General features: G+C 41.6%; 1 protein-coding gene and 1 long non-coding RNA gene across 6 annotated transcripts in view; one reads left to right on the top strand and one right to left on the bottom strand.

Annotated features, from left to right (window-relative positions):
- Positions 1-290: 290 nt before the first annotated feature.
- LOC139074895 (uncharacterized) lies at positions 291-5566 on the bottom strand. Of its 2 annotated transcripts, none has more exons than XR_011524805.1 (4): positions 5488-5566; positions 2017-2128; positions 1614-1740; positions 291-626 (listed from the first exon to the last, which is right to left on the bottom strand). It is a non-coding gene; the product is annotated as an uncharacterized lncRNA (long non-coding RNA). The 2 variants fall into 2 exon arrangements; XR_011524806.1 differs by having other exon boundaries at positions 1618-1740.
- Positions 5567-13945: 8379 nt separating this feature from the next.
- The window catches only part of RBBP6 (RB binding protein 6, ubiquitin ligase), a 31565-nt gene continuing 25846 nt past the window's right edge, over positions 13946-19664 (top strand). For 2 of the 4 annotated variants that reach the window (XM_070568295.1, XM_070568291.1), the window contains exons 1-2: positions 13997-14112; positions 15092-15272. In XM_070568295.1, the coding sequence (XP_070424396.1) occupies positions 15107-15272 (166 nt within the window). In that variant the 5' untranslated portion in view covers positions 13997-14112; positions 15092-15106. Of the gene's footprint in view, positions 15273-19664 lie in introns of all 4 variants that reach the window. The other 2 variants (XM_070568294.1, XM_070568292.1) reach the window with 2 other exon arrangements.

Below are 19664 nucleotides of genomic sequence, written 5' to 3'. Positions count from 1 at the left end.
ATCAGGAGCTCCCACTAGAGCAAGTTGCTTAAAATTATATCAAAATAAAACAAGAAAAGACCAGCTGCCTGCCACCATGCTCTCCTAAAGACAAGAGAAAGAGCCTGGAGTAAGAGAGACACACAGGTTAAAATTCTAGCTCTGCCATCCATCCATATTTGCCCCAAAAATAGGACATGCTGATGAATAGCACATTCTATTTTTATAAGGAAATTTTTCAGAAGAAAAAAATCTGTAAGCACCTAACATATTTGTATGCAAAGATTTTAAAATGGTCTTGTAAAGACAAATTTGCTTTTTAAAAACATATAGTGTAATTTTTACAATTGAACATGGACATGAAACAAAATCCAGGATCCCACACGATGGAAAGTAGATCTCTATCATACATGCACAAAATTGGCAACAGAAATTAAAACGCATTGTAATTCCACGTGTTGGTTGAAATGTAGAGCTATCGGCACTCGTTTACTGCTGGTGGGAATACGAAGGGGCGCAAGCACCGTGGAAAACAGTGTGACATTATTAAAGCTGAAGACCTGCAGCAGGAGATACAGTCAAGATTGTTCAGAGGAGCGTTGTTTGTAATGCTGTTGGAAGCATCCCATATGTCCAGATACAGCACACTGCATAAATAAAATTGTGATATATTCAATACACAATGGATATTATACAGCAGTACTTCTCAAGCTTTTTAACCTCAGGATTCTTTACTTTCTTAAGAACCATTGACCACCTCAAAGAGCTTTTGTTTATATGGGTTCTATCTATACGTATTTACTATATAGGAAATTTAAACTGAAAAACTTTACAAATATTTATTTATTCATTTTTAAAATAATAAATAAATAAATAATAAATAATAAATAAATAATAAATAAAATAATAAATACATTTAAAAAATAATAAATACATAAATAATAGTTATGAAAAATAACCTATTTTCCAAAAAAAATTAAAACCTAGCAAGAATGGCAGCATTACTTTAGATTTTTGCAAATCTCTTTAATGTCTGCCTTAATAGGAGACAGCCGCATTCTCATATCTGATTCCACATTGAGTCTGTTGCAATATCACACATCATGTAGTTTCTGGAAAGTTCCACAGTACATTCATGAGAGAATAAAGATAAAAAAGGCAAATAACTTCTTAGTATTACGTACAAGGTATGTGTAATTAGTACCAAAAAAATAGTTTTGACCTCTTAGATGCTCCAATTTTGAGAAACACCATTATGTAACACTAAAAATGAATAAGCTACCTTGTTATATAAGATGTCATGGAGATCTCTCACAAACATCATGTTGAAAAAAAGAAGCAAGATGAAAAAGATAACATTCAGGGTTAACAGGGAGTTATTGTTTAATGCATACAGAGTTTCAGTTTTGCAAGGTGAAAAAAAGTTCTGGAGATGGATGGTGGTGATAGTTGCACAACACTGTGAATGTGCTTAATACCACTGAAATGTGTGCTCAGAGATGGCTAAGATGGTAAATTGTATGTAATGTGTATTTTACCAATTGAAAATAAAAAAGAACACACTCTGTGATTCCATTCATATAATAATGTTCAAAAACAGTCAAAACTAAACTACATTGTTTAAGGATACATACATACATAGTAAGTCTTTAAATGAGAGCAAGAGAATCATTACTGCAAAATCGAGATGGTCAGTGCTCTTGGAGAGAAGAATGGGGTTGTAATTGGAGATTGACCTGGATGGTACTCCACATAATTATTCTGTAAATTGAAGACATGTATTTTATGCACTTTTCAATATATACATTTCAAAATAAAAGCAAAGCAAAACACATGTATGAAATGGATTACTCTCAAAAGACGTGAAAAGGCATTCAAGAGAGAAAGGACAGCCTATTGAGTAAATAGTACTGTAAAAATTGCAAATCCATATGAAAACAAAAATAAGCCTCAACCCATAATCAAAAATTAACTCAAAATGTAAAACCTAAAATTATAAAACGTCTAGAAGAAAACATAGGAGAAAATATTTGTTACCTTGAGTGAAGCAAAAATTTCTTAGATAAGACAGAAAATGCATGATCCACAAGAGAAAAGTTTGACATATTGAACTTCATCAAAATGTTAAACTTCTGCTGCTTGAAAGACTCTGTTAAAGAAATGGAAAAACAAGCTACAGACAAGGAGAGAATATTTATAAAACATGTTCTGCTATACAATAAAAATCCAAGGAACTCTTGAAACAAAAGAAGAAAATGAAAAACCCAGTTAAAAAATGGGCAAAATATTTTAAGATATTTCACCAAAAAAGATATATAAACTATCAATGCACAATCTGAAAATGAAATTAAGAAAAGAATTCCAGATACAACATCATCAAAAAGAATAAAATATTTAGGAATAAATTTAACAATGGAAGAGAAAGGCTTATATGGTGACTGCTACAAAACATTGCTGAAAGTAGTTAAAGAATCTTAAATAAATGGAAAGACATCCCATATTCATGGATCAGAAGACTTAACACTGTTAAGATGGCAAGACTCCTCAAACTCATTGACAAATTCAATGCAATTTGTTTCAAAATTCTAGCCAGATTTTTTCCATAAATTGATAAGCTGATGCTAAAATTCATGTTGAAATAAAAGGGGCCCTGAATATCCAAAACAATCTTAAAAAAAGAACAACATTGAAGGACTCACACTTGCTGATTTCAAACTTACTATAAAGCTCCAGTAATCAAGACAGTGTGGTACTGGCTTAAGGATAGACAGATCAACAGAATAGATTTGAGAGTTCAGAAATAAACTCTTATATTTATGGTTAATTGAATTTCAACAAGGGTGCCAATGGAAGATTAGTCAACAACTAAAGGGAATGAACTGCTGCTGTAACAACATGGATGAATTTCCCAAATGCAATATGCTAAGTGAAAGAAGGCAGCCTCAAAAGGCAGCATACTCTATGATTCCATTTATACGGTGATCTGGGCCAGCCCAGATCCAGGTTCTAGCATGTATTCGTACTTGACACTGAATAATAGTCTAGCTTTTTAATGGCTGAATAATATTCCATTGTATAGAGTTTTTTTTCTGCATTTATCCAGTGGTGGATGTTTGGATTGTTTCCACTTTTTGGCTATTATGAATAATGCTGCTATGAACAATCATGTACAAGTGTTTGTACGGACATGAGTTTCACTTCTCGGGTACGTATCCAGGCATAAAATTTCAAGGTCTTATGATAATTCTATATTTAACTTCTTGAGGAACTTCCAAACTGTTTTCCATAGCAGCTATACCAGTTTCTATTCCCTTCAGCAACATATGAGGGTTCCTGTTTCCCCACACCTTCGTCAACACTTGTTACAGTCCTTTTTGATCACAGCCATCTAGTGGGTATAAAGTGGTATCTTATTGCTTTCTTTGCATTTCCTTAATGACTAATGATGTTGAACATCTTTTCATGTGCTTATTGGCCATTTATATATGTTCTTTAGAGAAATATGTATTCAGATCCTTTGAACATTTAAAAATTGGGTTATTTGTCTCTTTGTTGTTGAGTTATGAGTTCTTTATATAGTCTGAATACAGGTCCCTTATCAGACATATAATTTGCAGATATTTTCTCCCATTATGTGGTTTGTCTTTTCACTTTCTTGATGATGTCCTTTGACGCACAGAAGTTTTTAATTTCAATGAAGTGCAAGGTAGCTATTTTTTTCTTTGGTGTTATATCTAGGAAATCATTGCCTGATCTATAGTCACAAAGCTTTATTCCTATGTTTTCTTCTAGGAGTTTTATAGTTTTAGCTTTTATATTTAGGTCTATGACTTATTTCCAGGTAAGTCTGCACATGGTGTGAGGTAGGAGTTTGACTTTACTCTTTTGCATGTGGGATATCCAGTTTCCCCAGGAATATTTGTTGAAAAGACTATTGTTTCCCCATAAAAAAACCTATACATGAATTTTATAGAAGTGTTATTCATAACTGCCCCAACAGGAAACAAATCAAATATTCAACTGGTGTATACACCAAACGTGGTGCATCCATCAATGGAAGAATATCTCTGTCACCCTCAAGATTCCCACGTGCTCCTTTGTAGTCAACCCCTCACTCTGCTTCCAGCCCCTGACAACCATTGACCTGTTTTCTGTTCCTACAATTTTGCCTTTCCCAGAGATATTCTGGGGCTGGCCTGGTGGCGTAGTGGTTAAATTTGTGTGCTCTGGTTTGGTAGCCTAGGGTTTGCAGATTCAGACCCGGGTGTGGACTTACACATTGCTCATCAAGCCATGCTGTGGCAGCGTCCTGCATACGAAATAGAGGAAGATGGGCACAGATGTTAGCTCGGTGACAATCTTCCTCAGGCAAAAAGAGGAAGATTGGCAATAAATGTTAGTTCAGGGTCAATCTTTCTCACCAAAAAAAAAATACATTCTCTATCTTTTTTTTTGGTTTTGGTTTGTTTGTTTTTGAGGAAGATTGGCCCTGAGCTAATATCTGTGTTCGTCGTCCTCCACTTTATATGTGGGATGCCTGCCACAGCATGGCTTGATAAGTGGCGCTAGGTCTGTGCCCGGGACCCAGGCTGGGAAATCCCAGGCTACTGAAGTGGAGCGCAAGAACTTAACTGCTACCTGCCACCAGTCTGGCTCCTCTATATCTTGACTTAGTGGTTGTTACCTGATTGCATATGTTTGCCAAAACTCAGAAAACTGTAAATTAAAAAGGGTGAGTTTTTCTGTACAAAAATTATGCCTCAATGAATTTAAAAAGAAAAAAACCAAAGGGAAAAAAGTGGTTCTTCCTCTCATATTTTTCGACCAATCATCCAATTGCATTTTCTCTTCCCAGAAGGCAATCACTGTTGCCAGTTTGTGCATCCTTTCAGTTCTTCAGAAATATCCTAGATATATAAAGTGTGTATATATATGCATGTATACATGTGTGTATATATATGTCTACAAATAGCTTTATATATATATGTGTAATTTCGGTAGCATATTATACACTGGTTTTTACTGTGCTTTGCACCTAACTGTATGTTTTGAACACCCTTCCAAATCAGTACATAGCAGGCTATCTCATTCCTTTTTTTTTTTTTTTTTAAGGCAGGCAGTTAGCTTGGCTGAACTCAAACTGGGGCCTGCCTCCCCTGGGGTCCGCAGTGGCTGAAGCGTCAGTTGGCTTTCGTTCGCCTTTGATAGAGTGGCCCTGTATACACGGGTTCTGCTAGAGATTTGGGCTGAGTTCATGTGTAGACTTTGGGACTCCCTTTTCTGGATCTCCCTTTCCAGGACACCCCCCTCCATCTCCAGAGGCTGTGTTTGTGTATACCCTGACTTCTGGTTCTTCAGGCCAGTAAAACCGGGTGCATTCTAGCGGAGTTTCAGCCATCCACCCTTGGGACGAACTTGCCCTGGGAATACAGACACTCACCCAGTACTGTCCCCTTCCTCCAAGTGACGACACCCCTCCAGCCCCTCCTCAGGTAGTCAGTTTCTCACCTTTTGTCCAGAGTTTACAATTGCCGTCCGCACAGCATCCATCTGGGAGGAGTTACTCGCAGTGACTGCGAGCGGAATTTTGCCCCACCCCCCCCTTTTTAACTGCCACGTTTCACCTTCAGGGCAACAACCCTGCAGGAAAGGTGTTAGTATTGCCTCCTGCCTTCAGAGCAATGGGTAACACGCATTCATTGGACTCCAGATGATTCGAGCATTGTGGGATGGAATTTGGGTTTTTTGTCTTTTTGTTTTGGCAAATAAAATACTTTCAGTATGACCTTGGAAAGGTCACTTAACTTCAGTTCTGATTCGTAAATCTGAATAATAATGAGACTTTCTTGACAGGATGGTCCTGAAGGTCAATGAAATAGCACAATGACGGCCAATGTTTCCATGGCACTTACTCTGTGTGGGTACTGCTCTCAGCTGCTTTATTCCTTGCAACAGCCTATAAACAGCCTATAAAATTATTATTAGCTCCATTTGACAGTGAGGAAACTGTGGTATGGTGTGTTTACATGACTTACTCAGTGCCCCTCACGTAGTATGTGGCAGAGCTGGGATTTGAACCCAGGCTGTGGGTGCCTACACCTGTGCACTTAACCATGCGCAACCTCGAATTCGGTGGTTCTTAATCCTGGCTGTGCATCAGAATCACCTGCACATCCCGCAAAGCCCTGCTGATGCCGACTCTCCAGCCTCTGCCTTTGGAACAAGCTCTGTGGCACAGAGTGCTGCAATACGGGCAATAATTCCCTCCCTGTCTCCCTTTTCCTGCTTCACTGGGGAGGATTTCTACTGCTAGCGCCTTCTGGGCCCTCGACCAAGTCACAGGCCTATATTATTACAGTTACATTTGACCCATTCCCGATAGATCTATGTCACCAGCCTGCACGACAGGTGGAACAGGCTCCATGAGCTGCAGGAAGAAACAGCTGTCCTCGGGATCATCCTTCCCTACCTGTCTGAAGCTGTAACCTGGTCATATGACTATTGGGAACGATGCTATGAGCCATGGTGTATGTGTCACCCAGCCTCTGCCTTTTAAATAAACCACACCTGACAACGCCATGCCATCCCGGGCCCCTTCAAGTTCCTGGAACCTCCCAGGATGCTCCTGAAGGTAGTTATAGTTCAGCTGTAACTTGGGTCTTAGGAACACATGGTACCAGCCACACTCAAACGGCCCTGAACGTTAACGTATGTGGTCCTGAGTTCTCCTCTAGGACATTCCTCTCTCAAATCAAAATTTGTTTAAATGGCTTTTATGGTCCTCCATGATCTGGCTCCAGCTTACCTCTGTGGCTTAAGGCCTGTCACTCCCCATCATTATCTACACTTCAGCCACTCCAGCCTTTTTTGTTTTTTTTGAGGAAGATTAGCCCTGAGCTAACATATGTTGCCAATCTTCCTCTTTTTGCTGAGGAAGACTGGCCCTCAGCTAACATCTGTGCCCATCTTCCTCTACTTTATATGTGGGACGACTACCACAGCTTGGCTTGCCAAGCAGTGCCATGTCCGCACCCGGGATCCAAACGGGTGAACCCCTGGCCACCAAAGCAGAACGTGCAAACTTAACCGCTGCGCCACCGGGCCGGCCCCTACTCCAGCCTTTTGACTGTCCCTGGATCACACCTCGGGGCTCTTTCACTTGCCGTTCACCCTACCTAGAAATTTCTTTCCCCAGAACTTCACACGGCTAATTCTTGTCATTCAGATGCCAACTCAAGGTCACCTCCTTACAGATGCTTATCTTGACCATCCAGTGTTGTCACCCTTGCCCACTCTCCATCTCACTACCTTGTTTTATTTTCTTCATAGCACTTATCACATTCCACACTTATTTTCTCTTTGCTTGTCTAGCTGCTTATTGTGCCTCTCCCACACTAGAATGGAAACTCCAGGGGAGCAAAAGCCTTGCCCATCGTGTTCACTGCTGTATCCCAAGTACCTAGAACGAAGCCAGGAACAAGCTGTCAATCAAGAAGGATCTATGAGATGAAGGAGTGCCTTACTCCTTTGCCCCACCCCTTTCATCCAGTGTTCTCCAGGAGCAAAGCCAGCATACCAAAGGCAAGGTTCATGCCTAAGATGGCGCGGGTTTGACAGACACCACCAGGAACCCCTGACAGGAGGAGTAAGCTCACCACTGCGTTTGAATCCTGGCTCCATCGCTGCTAGCTGTGACCTTGGACTCACTTCCAGGGTGTGTGACCTTGGGCTCATCTCTCTATGCCTCAGTTTTCCTCCTGTGTAAAACTTGGAGAAGAATCGCACCTACCGCACAGGATCACGGTAAGGATAAATGAGATAGGACACACCAAGCAGCTACACAGTGCCAGAGCCATTGGATCAGTAGTCCTGGATGCAGAGTTGGGGAGGGGCAAGCACAAAGCCCGAGGGATGGCCTACGTACAAAAGGCGGCCCCATTTGCACTTCCTCAAGGGAGCTTTGGGAGGATGAGGGGAGATTGAAGGCCACTGCCCTGCTTTAACCCATCAAGCTTGTTACTGTTGGCAAAGCCAGACAGAACCACTTATCAAGAGTCATTTTGGGGCTCCACAAATAATTGCCCAGCACCTGCCAGGTGCCTTAGAGAAGACTGCCCTCTGGGAGCTTAATTTAGGAGTAGAAACAAGATAAAAACACAAGACCAAAGATAACAGAGGAGAGGCGGGAGACGGAGGAACGCCAGGGCACAGTGTGCTGGCACTGGACCAACTTTGCGCCTGGTACCCGGAGAGAGGGCACCCCTTCCCACGGGCCCCTCCATAGGATGCCTTGGGCGTAAAATAGAGTCAGTGGTTAAAAGATTGCTCTTCCCAGCCAGGCACACCCTGTTTTAAATCATAGCTCCTGTGTCACCTCAAGTACCTGACCTCACCTCTCTGAACCTCATTGCCTCATTTATAAAGTAGGGATAATATTGGGACATATTCACAGGGTTCTTGGGGGGATTTAGGCGGATTACATTAAAAGTATGTGGCACAAGGCGTGCAAATAGGAAACAGGCGGCAAATGCCAGCCATAGTTGTTGTGTTGTTGTTATATTTATCCTAGTTGCAAGCACTTCAAAGAAACATCTCTAGCATTTGCCACTTTAATTTATTTCCCAAACCACATTTACATGGAGCTTCTGCGCCAGCCACTGTGATGGAATTGTCTTAACAAACCTATGAGGAAGGTACATTTTTTTGTCTTCTTTTCTTTTTTTACACATAACAATATTTGCCATCATAACCATTTTTGTGTTCAGTAGTGTTAAGCATGTTCACTTTCTTGCAAAATTCACATTTACGTTCATGTTGTTGTGCACATCGTTGTGCAACAGCTCTCTAGAACCTTGTCATCTTGAAAAACTGAAACTCATCTCCCATTTCCCCCTCCCCCAACCCCTACTTTCTGTTTCTAGGAAGGTACTATTTTAACCCTGTTTCACAAGTCAAGAAACCAACAGCAGCTACATAATTTGCGGGGCTCTGTGCAAAATTAAAATTATGAGGAATGTCAAGATGGCAACAGCAGAGCATTAAACCAAGCACAGCGCCGTTCTGAGTGCAGTCACATGGGGCCCATGAAACAGGCCCTGGAGGAAACCAAGGACCAGAGAAGTTGTTACTGTCCCAAGGTCACACAGCAAATTTTGGAGACTCTAAAATTACATTACCTCCTTTACTTATTGTAAACTCTCTGCAGACAGGGGCTTTGATTGCCCAGTGCCCAGCACAGTGCCTGGCACACAGTGGCACTCATTACAGATTTCATAGCTGGGGGAATGGATGAACAAGTCCCATTCACTCGAGAAAAAAGAGGCTTCTCCAAGTTTCTGTGCTTTGCCCCAGCTCTGGCACAGTAACATTCCCATCCCTGCTCCTCCTTTGTGTTTACCTAGTGCCCTCTGATTCCTAGGAGAAGGCAGAGCGGCGTGTGTCTGTCTATATATAATGTCCCCTAGCACTTTTATGAGGCCCCACCCCTGCAGTACATTCCTGGTTTTGAGTCCCACTTTTATGGAGTGGAGTGAAGCTAGAAGACACTGGACAAAGTGAGGTCACTAGTGACATGCCTTGGTTCCAGGTCCCCAGGTCACCCAGAGTCTGATGGCTAAGTCCCCTCTCGGATGTCAACAGAGGAAAACTAGAATTGAATTACTAAAGTATGACCAAAACGTGAGTTTTATGTACAGCTGTGGCATGAAGTGCTGCAAAGAGTTTAGGGAGCTGTCCTAATGTTTGTTTCTTTGAAAGAAACTCCCTTCTTCTGTCTGAATGTTTGTGAGATTCTTTGCTGGCAGTGGGAAGAAAGGGGAGATGGAATCTTAGGGGCACATGAATAGCTTAATCATAATCCTGATCTCATGACCGCCTGTCATCATTGTTCTGTGCATGGCTCCTTCTAGTTTAATTATTCTTTCTGTCTTTATTTTCAGGAAAGTAATGAATACATACCTGTGAACCCACCCAACAACAAGATCATTACCAAAAACTCATATCTCCCCTGGGCTCCCCATCTAGCTCATCCTTCCATCTCGGAGGTAATCACTGTTCTGAATTTTGTGTTTCCTGGTCGTCTTTTTTCAGATGTGTTAAATTTGTATGCCCAGCTAAATAATACATTGTTTAGTTTTACTTGTTTTTGAAATTCATAGAAAGGGTATTATGTAATATGTCACCTTCTAAGACTTGCTTTTTTGACTCAAGAGCAGCTAAAAGGATCCCATCGACATGTTGCTGCACATAACTGTATTTTATTTATTTTCACTGCTGTATAATATTACACTGTCTGGATAAACTATAATGTATTTTTCATTCTCCAGTCATGGGCATTTGAGTTGTTTCAGCTTTTTGCTATTAAAAAGAGAGCTTCCATGAAATTCTTATGCAAGTACGTGAGTTAAATTTTGCCTTGGGTATAACCAGGAATGGAATTACTGATTCATAGAGTATAGGAATGCTCAAATTTGCAAGGAATGCAAATTTGGCTTCCCAAAATTGCTCTTTCAGTGTATATCCCGCCAGTGATCGTAGGAGATCCCACTGATCCCCATCTCTCAGACATGGTATTGTCAAACTGTTAATTTTACCAACTGAATGAGTGTCAAATGATAAAATGAGTGAATAGAGGGGAAACAACAGGTTGTTCATATGAATTTTCAAGAAATCAGTTCATGTGATGACAAATAATCTATGATGTTTAGCTTTCAACAAATTGAATGTGCCTTAAAATGCTGCTAAGACAAAATGAAAAGGAGTCAACTATAATGTTGCAACAATCTTCTGAAACCTAAGTTCATCCCATCTTTTATAAATCCTCAAAAATATAAATAGTTAAAAAGCAAAAGATAGAAAGTCCCTTTATGGGGTCAGCCCCGTGGTTAAACTCACACACTGCTTCGGTGGCCCAGGGTTTCGCCAGTTCAGATCCCAGGCGCCGACATGGTAAGTCGTCAGGCCATGCTGAGGTGGCACCCCACACAGCACAACTGGAAGGACCTACAACTGGAATATACAACTATGTACTGGGGGCTTTGGGAGGAGAAGAAGAAAAAAAAAAGAAAATTGGCAAGAGTTGTTAGCTCAGATACCAATCTTTAAAAAAAGAAAAGTCCCTTTATAAAATTTATGTATGATTTGCATCAAACTGTAATGTGTATTTTATGTTTCTTCTTTAACAATATATTTCACAATTTAAAAGGGGCTAAAATGATCTTCGCTCTATATTGTATCCTAGTCACAAAAAAGTTGGAATAGATTACAGAGTTTAATTGAAATTCATGAAGCCCATACATAAACTAGAGGGAAACACAAGGAAATAAATACCTAAGGGGAGTGCTGAGCAACTAGGAACTACTTTTTTAAGAATACAAGTAAAGGTAAAAAACCATGAAGAAAAAAAAGATTGATGGATTTTATTACATAAAGATGCAAACCTTTTTGTAGGCTGCAATATTAAATAAATAAAATATAAAGGGAACCAACCACCTGGGCAAGACACATTGGTGATATAAGGGACATATCTACCTTTTAGGAATTTGGGCTGACTGACACTGAAATTTTGGCACAAGGAAATAAGGTAGGGGATCTGCTAAATGGATGTGTCTGGTGGAGATGTGAGGGTACAGTGGGTTTGAGAATGACAAACGTTTAAAATCCTACAACATGGGAGCTCCAGAATTGCCACACGGGAGGAGCTTGGAAAAGGATGCTTCATTCACTGTAGGTACAGCACAAAGGGCTTTTTGAAGACTTACAAAAATATTGGGGGGGGGGGGGTGGAGCCTGGAGAGTGGCAGGGAGAGCAGCTCCATATTACCAACAGAAATTTATGAAATTAAGACTAGTAGGGGCCAGCTCCGGGGCCTAGTGGTTAAGTTCGTGTGCTCGGCTGCAGCGGCCCAGGGTTCGGATCCTGGGCGCGGACATGGCACCGCTCGTCAGGCCACGCTGAGGCGGCGTCCCACATCCCACAACTAGAAGGACCTGCAACTAAGATATACAACTATGTACAGGGGGGGTTTGGGGAGATAAAGAAGAAAAAAAAATTAAAAAAAAAAAAAAGAGTGTTCAGAGTGAACAAGTCTTTGCAAAGGGCTCTTGACTGAGGAGAACAGTTGGACCAAATAATAATAGTGACGATACTCTTTCCAAGGACACACACTCCTGTTCTGGCAGGGTTCTGATCTACCCTAAGAATGTGGCCTCTTTTAAATTCTATCAGGCTGATTAAATTAGGTGTGCAGGGATTAGCCAAAGATGATGAAAGGATACAGATTCATCACTTCGAAGGTGTGAGTACCGAGATAATTGTCATTCTCTTGTCCAGTTTCTCTTTCGTTAGATGTAATTTCCCCCTCTCATTCACACAGGGGTTTTTCAAGAAAAGCAGCAGTTCTCAAGCGGACCCAAGAGCAAGAAAATTTCGGTGAGTTACCTAAGAAGGCAAAAGCGGGAGAAATCTGTTATTTGTGATACGGTTGAGTTAAATTGTATTTGTGTCTTTGAGGCTGCCCTTGATTTGTCAAAATCTTATTGCCACGGTATTTCTATAGACCGTGTAAAATGTATTTAGTTATTCAACATATATTTATTGAGTGCCTACTATGTCCAGGCAGTGTTCTAGGAGCTGGGGATACAGCATAAACAAAAGAGATAAAAATCCCTGTTTGCCGCTCCAGGAGAGACAGACAATTAAAAATAAGCATACACTTGATCAAGTAGCAATGAATGCCTGGAAGAAAGTAAAAAAGGGTAAAGGAAGGGAGAAGGATGGCCGTCCTATTTAGATAAAGTGGCCTTAGGAGATTTTTTTTGACAAGATGATGATTGCTTTAAACCAAGTTCAGTAAGAATTTGGAGTGTGTATTTGGGAAGTCCTGGTAAATTTTGCCACATCTTGGCAGTGTGATCTTCTTCTCAGTGACTAACTTCTCTGAGCCCCCCTGTAAAATTAAGAGAGGATGAGGAAAATGCATTGTAAATGATAGTGATTATCACAGTTTATGAATGCAAGCTGATTATATTATGAATTTTATGGATGTAATAATAACTTCCCCAGGCCCCAAAGTAAGAATATTCCAATCCACTGAGGGGGTTCTTGGCACAGTGCCTGGCATTTATAATTAGGAATGGGATTTGGGACCAGCCACGGAGTAGGCACTCCCCTGATTCTGCGAATTCAGAAAGTGTATGATTGCTAACTTCAGTTCCCTCATCTATAAATTGGAAATAATGGTGGTGCTGACCACTTAGGGTTATTTCTTTACATTGTTAAACTGACATTTATTGAGCCACATTGAATCATGCATCAGGCATGGTCCTAAACAATGGAAATGTATTCATTCATTTAATCGATAACAGCCCAGTAAATCAAATATTATTTTTTAACAGAAATTTACAGTCAAGGAAACTGAGGCACAGAGGAGTTAAACCTAGAGTACATTTAGGGTTCCAACCCAGACAACTTGGAACCAGAGGCTGGCAGCATTACAAAGCGCTTAGCCCTGTGCCTAGCACGTAGTAAGAGCTCAATAAATGTTTATAGTGGTTGTTGTTGCTATCACTTCCAGCCAGGGGCTGCAGCAGAATTTCCACTTAGGAAGAGCTTAGGGTAGCCAATTTGTCGGAAAGGGAAACTACGGGGTGCTCGCATAGCAACCATAGTATACTGCATAGCAACCATAACGTTTACTGAAACTGGGGGGCTTGGAGGAGTTGGTGGGGATTGTGGGGAACAGGGAGTTAGCCGACCAATGGTCGGCACCCCCACTGTACCGTGGAAACTAGCACGGTAACAGCCGCAACCTGAGCTCCCCTTCCGGAACCGCCCTATTAGCCGGTCCTCTCGGCAGCCTCCCCCTCCCTTTCGAGGCAGATGGTTTCTTCCGTTTCCCCGGCTGGTTCAGGTTCCGCGCTCCGGAGTCCCAGAACGCGAGGTCACGTGGGCGGGCCGGTGCGCTTTGTGACGCCGCGGGCCCCGCCTCCCGGCCCGCCTATCCGCACACGCCGGCCCCGCCCGGCGCGCGTCGCCCGTGCAATCGCTGCTTAAGAGACCCCGGAGTCGGGCGCTCGCTCGGAGCCAGGCCGCGTCCGCCATAGTGCCTGGCTTGGAGGTGTCGCCTGCGCCTGGTGAGGGCCCGAGAGCGCGGGGGGGCAGAACAAAAAGGGAGCCGGCGAAGCCCTTGCCGTCGCCCGGCGCCTTCCGGGCGTATTCTCGCGATTCTGGGCCGAAAGGCGACGGGAGCGAGAGGCGAGAGAAGCGCGGAGCCCACGGCGAGAGGAAGCGTCGGGGAGTCTCAGCGGCGTCGCCAGGGTCCGCCAAGCCCCCCGGCCGCTGGCTGGGGCCCGGGGTGGTGAGGAAGTGCTTCGAGGCCTAGTTGAGGCCTAGCCCCGGCTTTGTGTCTGAGGCGGCGGCGGCGGCGGCGGCGGCGGGGGGGAGGCGGAGCCGGAGCCGGGGGCGGCCTGCGGGAAGGCCTCTCCTCCGCCGACCGCGCGTTTTCGGCCTAGGCCGCGGGGCCGCGCGGGCCTCCGGGGAGCAGGCGACAGGGGTTTGTGTGCGGTGGGGGCCTGGGCCTGGGGAAGCCGCCGCCCGTCGTCCGGAAGCCAGGAGGAGGCGAGAGGCCGCTCGTGGACTCCGGGCCTGACCCTCTCCCCTCGACCTCCTCCCGGGGCCTGGGTCACCCCGATCCACGGAAAGAGAGACCAGCCGGGAGGTGCGGCCGCGCTATGGACCCCTGACCCCGCGGGGTCATTTGGACTCTAACGTGTGGACTGACCGCTCACTGACTGCACCGCCTGCCCCCCGTCTCCTGCCGGCCTTTAGCATGAGCGAGGGGGACCCAGCCGGGTGACATTGTGCCCGTTGGCGGATTCTCGATTTCCCCTCCCCGGTCCTCGTCCACCTTCTCCCACATGAAGTGATTCTGAGTCTCGGGGGGGGTCTGGATTATTGTTTTTACGAACCCCTGCTTGTAGTTGGGGTGGGTATTTAATCTGAGGCCTTAGGGTCCTTCGGTGTCTTTGAGTGTTTTGTGTGTGTACATATTTGCTCTTAAGTTTATAAATATACATATATTGAGAGTGTCCACGTCTCCTCGCTGAACCTTAGGAATCCTTTGGCACCATGTCCTGTGTGCATTATAAGTTTTCCTCTAAACTCAACTATGATACCGTCACCTTTGATGGGCTCCACATCTCCCTCTGCGACTTAAAGAAGCAGATTATGGGGAGAGAGAAGCTGAAAGCTGCCGACTGCGACCTGCAGATCACCAACGCGCAGACGAAAGAAGGTAAGAGCCACATGGGCTCCGGATACTTGCTGCTTGAAGCTGGATCCTGGTTGTGAGATGCCTGGCAGGGGACTAACCGCCATTATGTCCCTTGTAGGGTTGATCGTTCTAATAATTTTCATCCAACTTTGATAGCCGAGGGTTACAGCAGGCTGCTTTGGAGTTTTGCTTTCTGCGTACTTGGATCATCTGTAACAGGCTAGTCCCAAAACGTGGAAATCTGATTATGCTTCTGAATTGTTTTTGAAAATGAGGATTTGCGTGGGAGAGGGTGGCGGTGTTATCCAGGTTCTTTGGGTGCCTGCTTGCCTCGTGCCCCGTTGCTAACTTGTTTTTCATCGATGGAGGGGAGGAGAGCACATGCAAGGCTGCCTGTTTCTTAAAGCAGCGATAAAGATAACTTCTCCAACTTTCTAAACCCAACTACGTTTTTGGGTTTAATGGCAAATTCCCCTTCTTCTCTCTCTCCCTATTTATTTATTTTTATTTTGGAGTTGTCTGCGTTGTTGAGAAGGGATCCTCACTTTAATATTTTTGAAGATTTAATCCAGCTAGTCTTTTATGTTGGAATTGCTTTTGGAACTTGCTATGTTCTCAGGTGACCACTTTTGTGTGTAAATTCCAGTATTAGTAATACAATAATTAAGTAGTTGAGCTCCGAGTTCATCACATTACTCTTAAAAAATTTAGCAATTCAGTAAAGATCAAAAGTACAGATTTTTCTTTTTTTGAAGTAGTAATTGCTAGACTTTACATGATTATGTTGATACTAAAATACTGAAAAATTGTAGGCTGCTACCATATGAGTACAGATAAACCACCGATTGAAATCTTTTTAAGTTCTTTTTAAAAGCATTTTATAATATTGAGAATTTAACCGCAGATAAGAAAATATGACAAACACCCTTTTTAAATTCTGACTCTGAACTTGTTTTGGTTTCTTTTTCTCAGAACTGTAATGCTGATGTGTAGTTTTCAGTGGGTTGGTCTTTTGAGTTTTATTGATGGGATGAGAAGAAATAAAGTGAAATTCTGATTAGATTAGGATATTTTATTGATCACTAAATTTGGCATAAGGTGTGCCATTGGTTCTTTTAGTTGAAATGGAGGGAGCACTGCTAGCTTATGGTTTGACAGGTAGGGTAAATCTGGTGTAAAAGAGCCATTTTTTATTTACATCCAGAAATAAGTATAATTGTATTATGTTAAGGAACAGCACTACTGGTATATCATGACTCAAAAATGTTCATTAAGGAGGAACTTTATTTACTCACATGATAACACATAAAAGAATATTCTCCACTTCCCCCTTTTTTGAAACATGTCATACCTAAGGGACACGTCATGTGAGGCTTTGGTAATTGTAATTATGTGTAGCATCCCTCTACTTAAGGAGAGGCAGCATTGTTGGTGGTCATGAACAGTTGAGAAACAGCTTTTTAAAATATTTATTCAAGAAAACATCTTAAGGAAATTTTCTTTAAAGCCACCAAAAGCATCCCTTAAGTATTAGAGTCACACTTCACAGAACAGATGGATTTATAAGAAATTTAGACTATCGTGGTATGTTAATGGTACTTACAAAAGAGAGGAAAGAGAACATAAAAGAAATTAGAGGTATTAAGGCAGTTGTAATCGTATACTATACAAGTTTCATATTTTAATGGAGTGTTACATGCTTTAATCATTTGGGGCTGGACTTTGTCCACCTAATAATTTAATACAACTTTATTAAGACTGACATAAATACGATTGACGGAATTCTTGTCTACAAATTTAAGATTTTTGTGATATTGTGTTATTTTTTTTCCTAAGCGAGGAAATTATGTGGTACATTATTTTTACAAATCCTGAAGGCCAGGGAAATGCTTTGCCCACCAGCATATTTTCTTTTATATATTTGCGTGAACTGTCCTTATTGGAGAAAGCTTTGATCTTAGATTGGTTTAGAGAAGGAACTTCAGGGGAGAAAATGTGCATTTTATGCAGCCCTCAAATTAGGGGAGGAAAAGATAGTCAGTGATAGTAGTGCAGAGTAAGTAAGAGCAGAGTAAGAGATAGTAGTAGAGTAAGGGACTACTGAGTTTTATGGGAAATAGGATCCAGTGTCATAAGGCAGCTGAGTAAGACTGCCACTTGATTTAAGCACCATACAGTGAATTAAAGAGTAAAAAATAAATGTTTATAGCTTCATAGTTAGGAGATTGCTTAGGAGGGAATGCTGAACTGGATCACTTTAGTTTGAATTAATGTTTAAATTACCTAACCTGCTGTGTTTCTATAAAACATTCCTTACAGTTTCAGAAATCTGTCCATTTCTGTCAGGATCCATCAAGGTTTAAGACCCTTAAATCTTGAATAGCCTAAAATGCTTAGTTCAGAATTTCATGTTTTAGACTTAAGAATCCTGCTTCTTTATTTCTACACCATGTTTCAAAATGAATCTCAAATGACCTTATGTTTTCCATATATAACTTTACTATATAAACTTATTTTCCTACTTTTCTGCATCTTCCCCTCCTCCCACAAACAACAACAAAACAGCTTTCATTCTGAACTTAGTGTGAAAGATTTGGAAGCTGAGGATGAAGTGTTTTTGAAAGACTTATAATCTTTCTCTATTTTCTGAAATTCATCTTGTTTTTCATTCCATCCATGGTCTTCATGTTTTTGCTTCAGAAATTATGCTGGCTTATAGAAAGAGTCCTTTGAGGCTAACAGGAGGTTAGGGAGATTTTTTAAGGGTAAGAAATCATGAGTGTAATTCAGATACTTAAAAGGTCAATTAGAGCAGCTAGCGTTAGGCACCTGGCTTTTAGTTTGACCAAGTACTGTGCTGATCAAATTAATACATTGTCTTGGAAAGCTACCGTAAACACATTTGCTCTTTTTTCCCCCAGTGAACGCTTTTAAGAGTTGTTACATATTCAGAAACTTTCTGTCAGGTGTTTGACAGCAAGTTTTATTTCTAGAATTTACTTTTTAAAGATCCTCCATCCCCCTGCTCCCAATTGTTCTTACTCAGAGCTTGCTTGGAATTTGGGATTATTAGGAACTATCCAAGATAAGGATGATAGTCTTACATTGGTATGCCTGAACCTAGGAAATTGCATCACTCTAGTTGGATACTGTGAGATAGAGCCTACTGCTTGAAGTATACTAAGTTTTCCTGAACAATTTAGTTTATGTCAGGGAATCCTAATAGTATCATGATTAAAATAATAAAGCTGAGATAGATAGATAGATAGATAGATAGATAGATATAAAAGCTTAAAATGCGTACATATGTGATAAACTTGAAATAATTGGAAGAACAGAGATATTCACCCACTTGGTGCTGAATAACTTAAGTAAAGCAGGTAAACTCAGTAACCTTAAGAGTGGAGCCTAATATCTGATTGCGTGATTAAGGGAGATGGGTACATTTTTTCTCTCTCCCTGTGGTGGGTTGTTTTTCTTTTTGGTAATTTTACAAATTCCTTCCTTAATAAATCTTTTTACCATAGTTAAATTCATTGGTCCAGTTTTTAAATTTCATTCTGAGAGAAGTATCACAAGTAACAGTCGAAAGAGTAGAAAAATAGGATCCCGGCCTTCTCAGAAAGTGCTCTCAGTGTTCATCCAGTTGCTTAAGCCAGGAATCCAGGAATTCATGCCTGATTCCTCTTTCTCCTGCATCCCCTTACCCCATATTCAGTCCATCCCCAAGCCTTAGTGTTTCTACCTCAAAACTGACTCTCCATTTCTCTCTCTGTCACAGCCCATCATTATCTCTTACCTGGGCTCCGCAGCAGCCTCCTTATTAATCACCGTTTCTACTCTTGTTCCCCTACGAATTCATTCTCCACTTAGACACCAGAGTTATCTTTTTTTGTTTTTAACATAAATCAAATTGTCATCATTTTTCTTTAAAATCCTTCGATGACCTCTTGTTGTACTTAGAAACAAAATATAAATCAGCGTATGATCTGTACCTTTGTACCTGTATTTCAAATCATTCTTTTCATTTTCTTCAGCTAGTCTGGCCTTTTTTTGTTATTTTTTCACCTCTTTTCTCTGTATCAGCTTTTTTGCACGTCTGGCTGACTTCTCAGCCTTTAATTCTCAAAACTCAGAGGGGCCTTCCTTGGGTCAACATTCTAGTCAAAGTTGTATCCCCCATTTAACTTTTTGTTCTAAAACCCTTTCTTCTGTATTCAAAACGTGTCATAATTTTTTTAGTCTGTCTTCCCCAGTAATACTCATGTTTAGGGGCTAGGAGAGACAGAATTTCTTCATTCTAAATAACAACTTTTTCTCATAGTTCGGATGTTCAGCATTACTGGCTAAATAAACTAGAGAATAACTTAGTCTTTCCGAGATTTGGGGTTCCACAAAAGTAGAGGTGCCAGA

The sequence above is a fragment of the Equus przewalskii genome, chromosome 12 (genome assembly GCF_037783145.1).
Source record: "Equus przewalskii isolate Varuska chromosome 12, EquPr2, whole genome shotgun sequence".
Lineage (NCBI taxonomy): Eukaryota > Metazoa > Chordata > Mammalia > Perissodactyla > Equidae > Equus > Equus przewalskii.
Note: the sequence above shows the minus strand (reverse complement) of the source record. Positions and strands in the feature narration are given on the sequence as shown.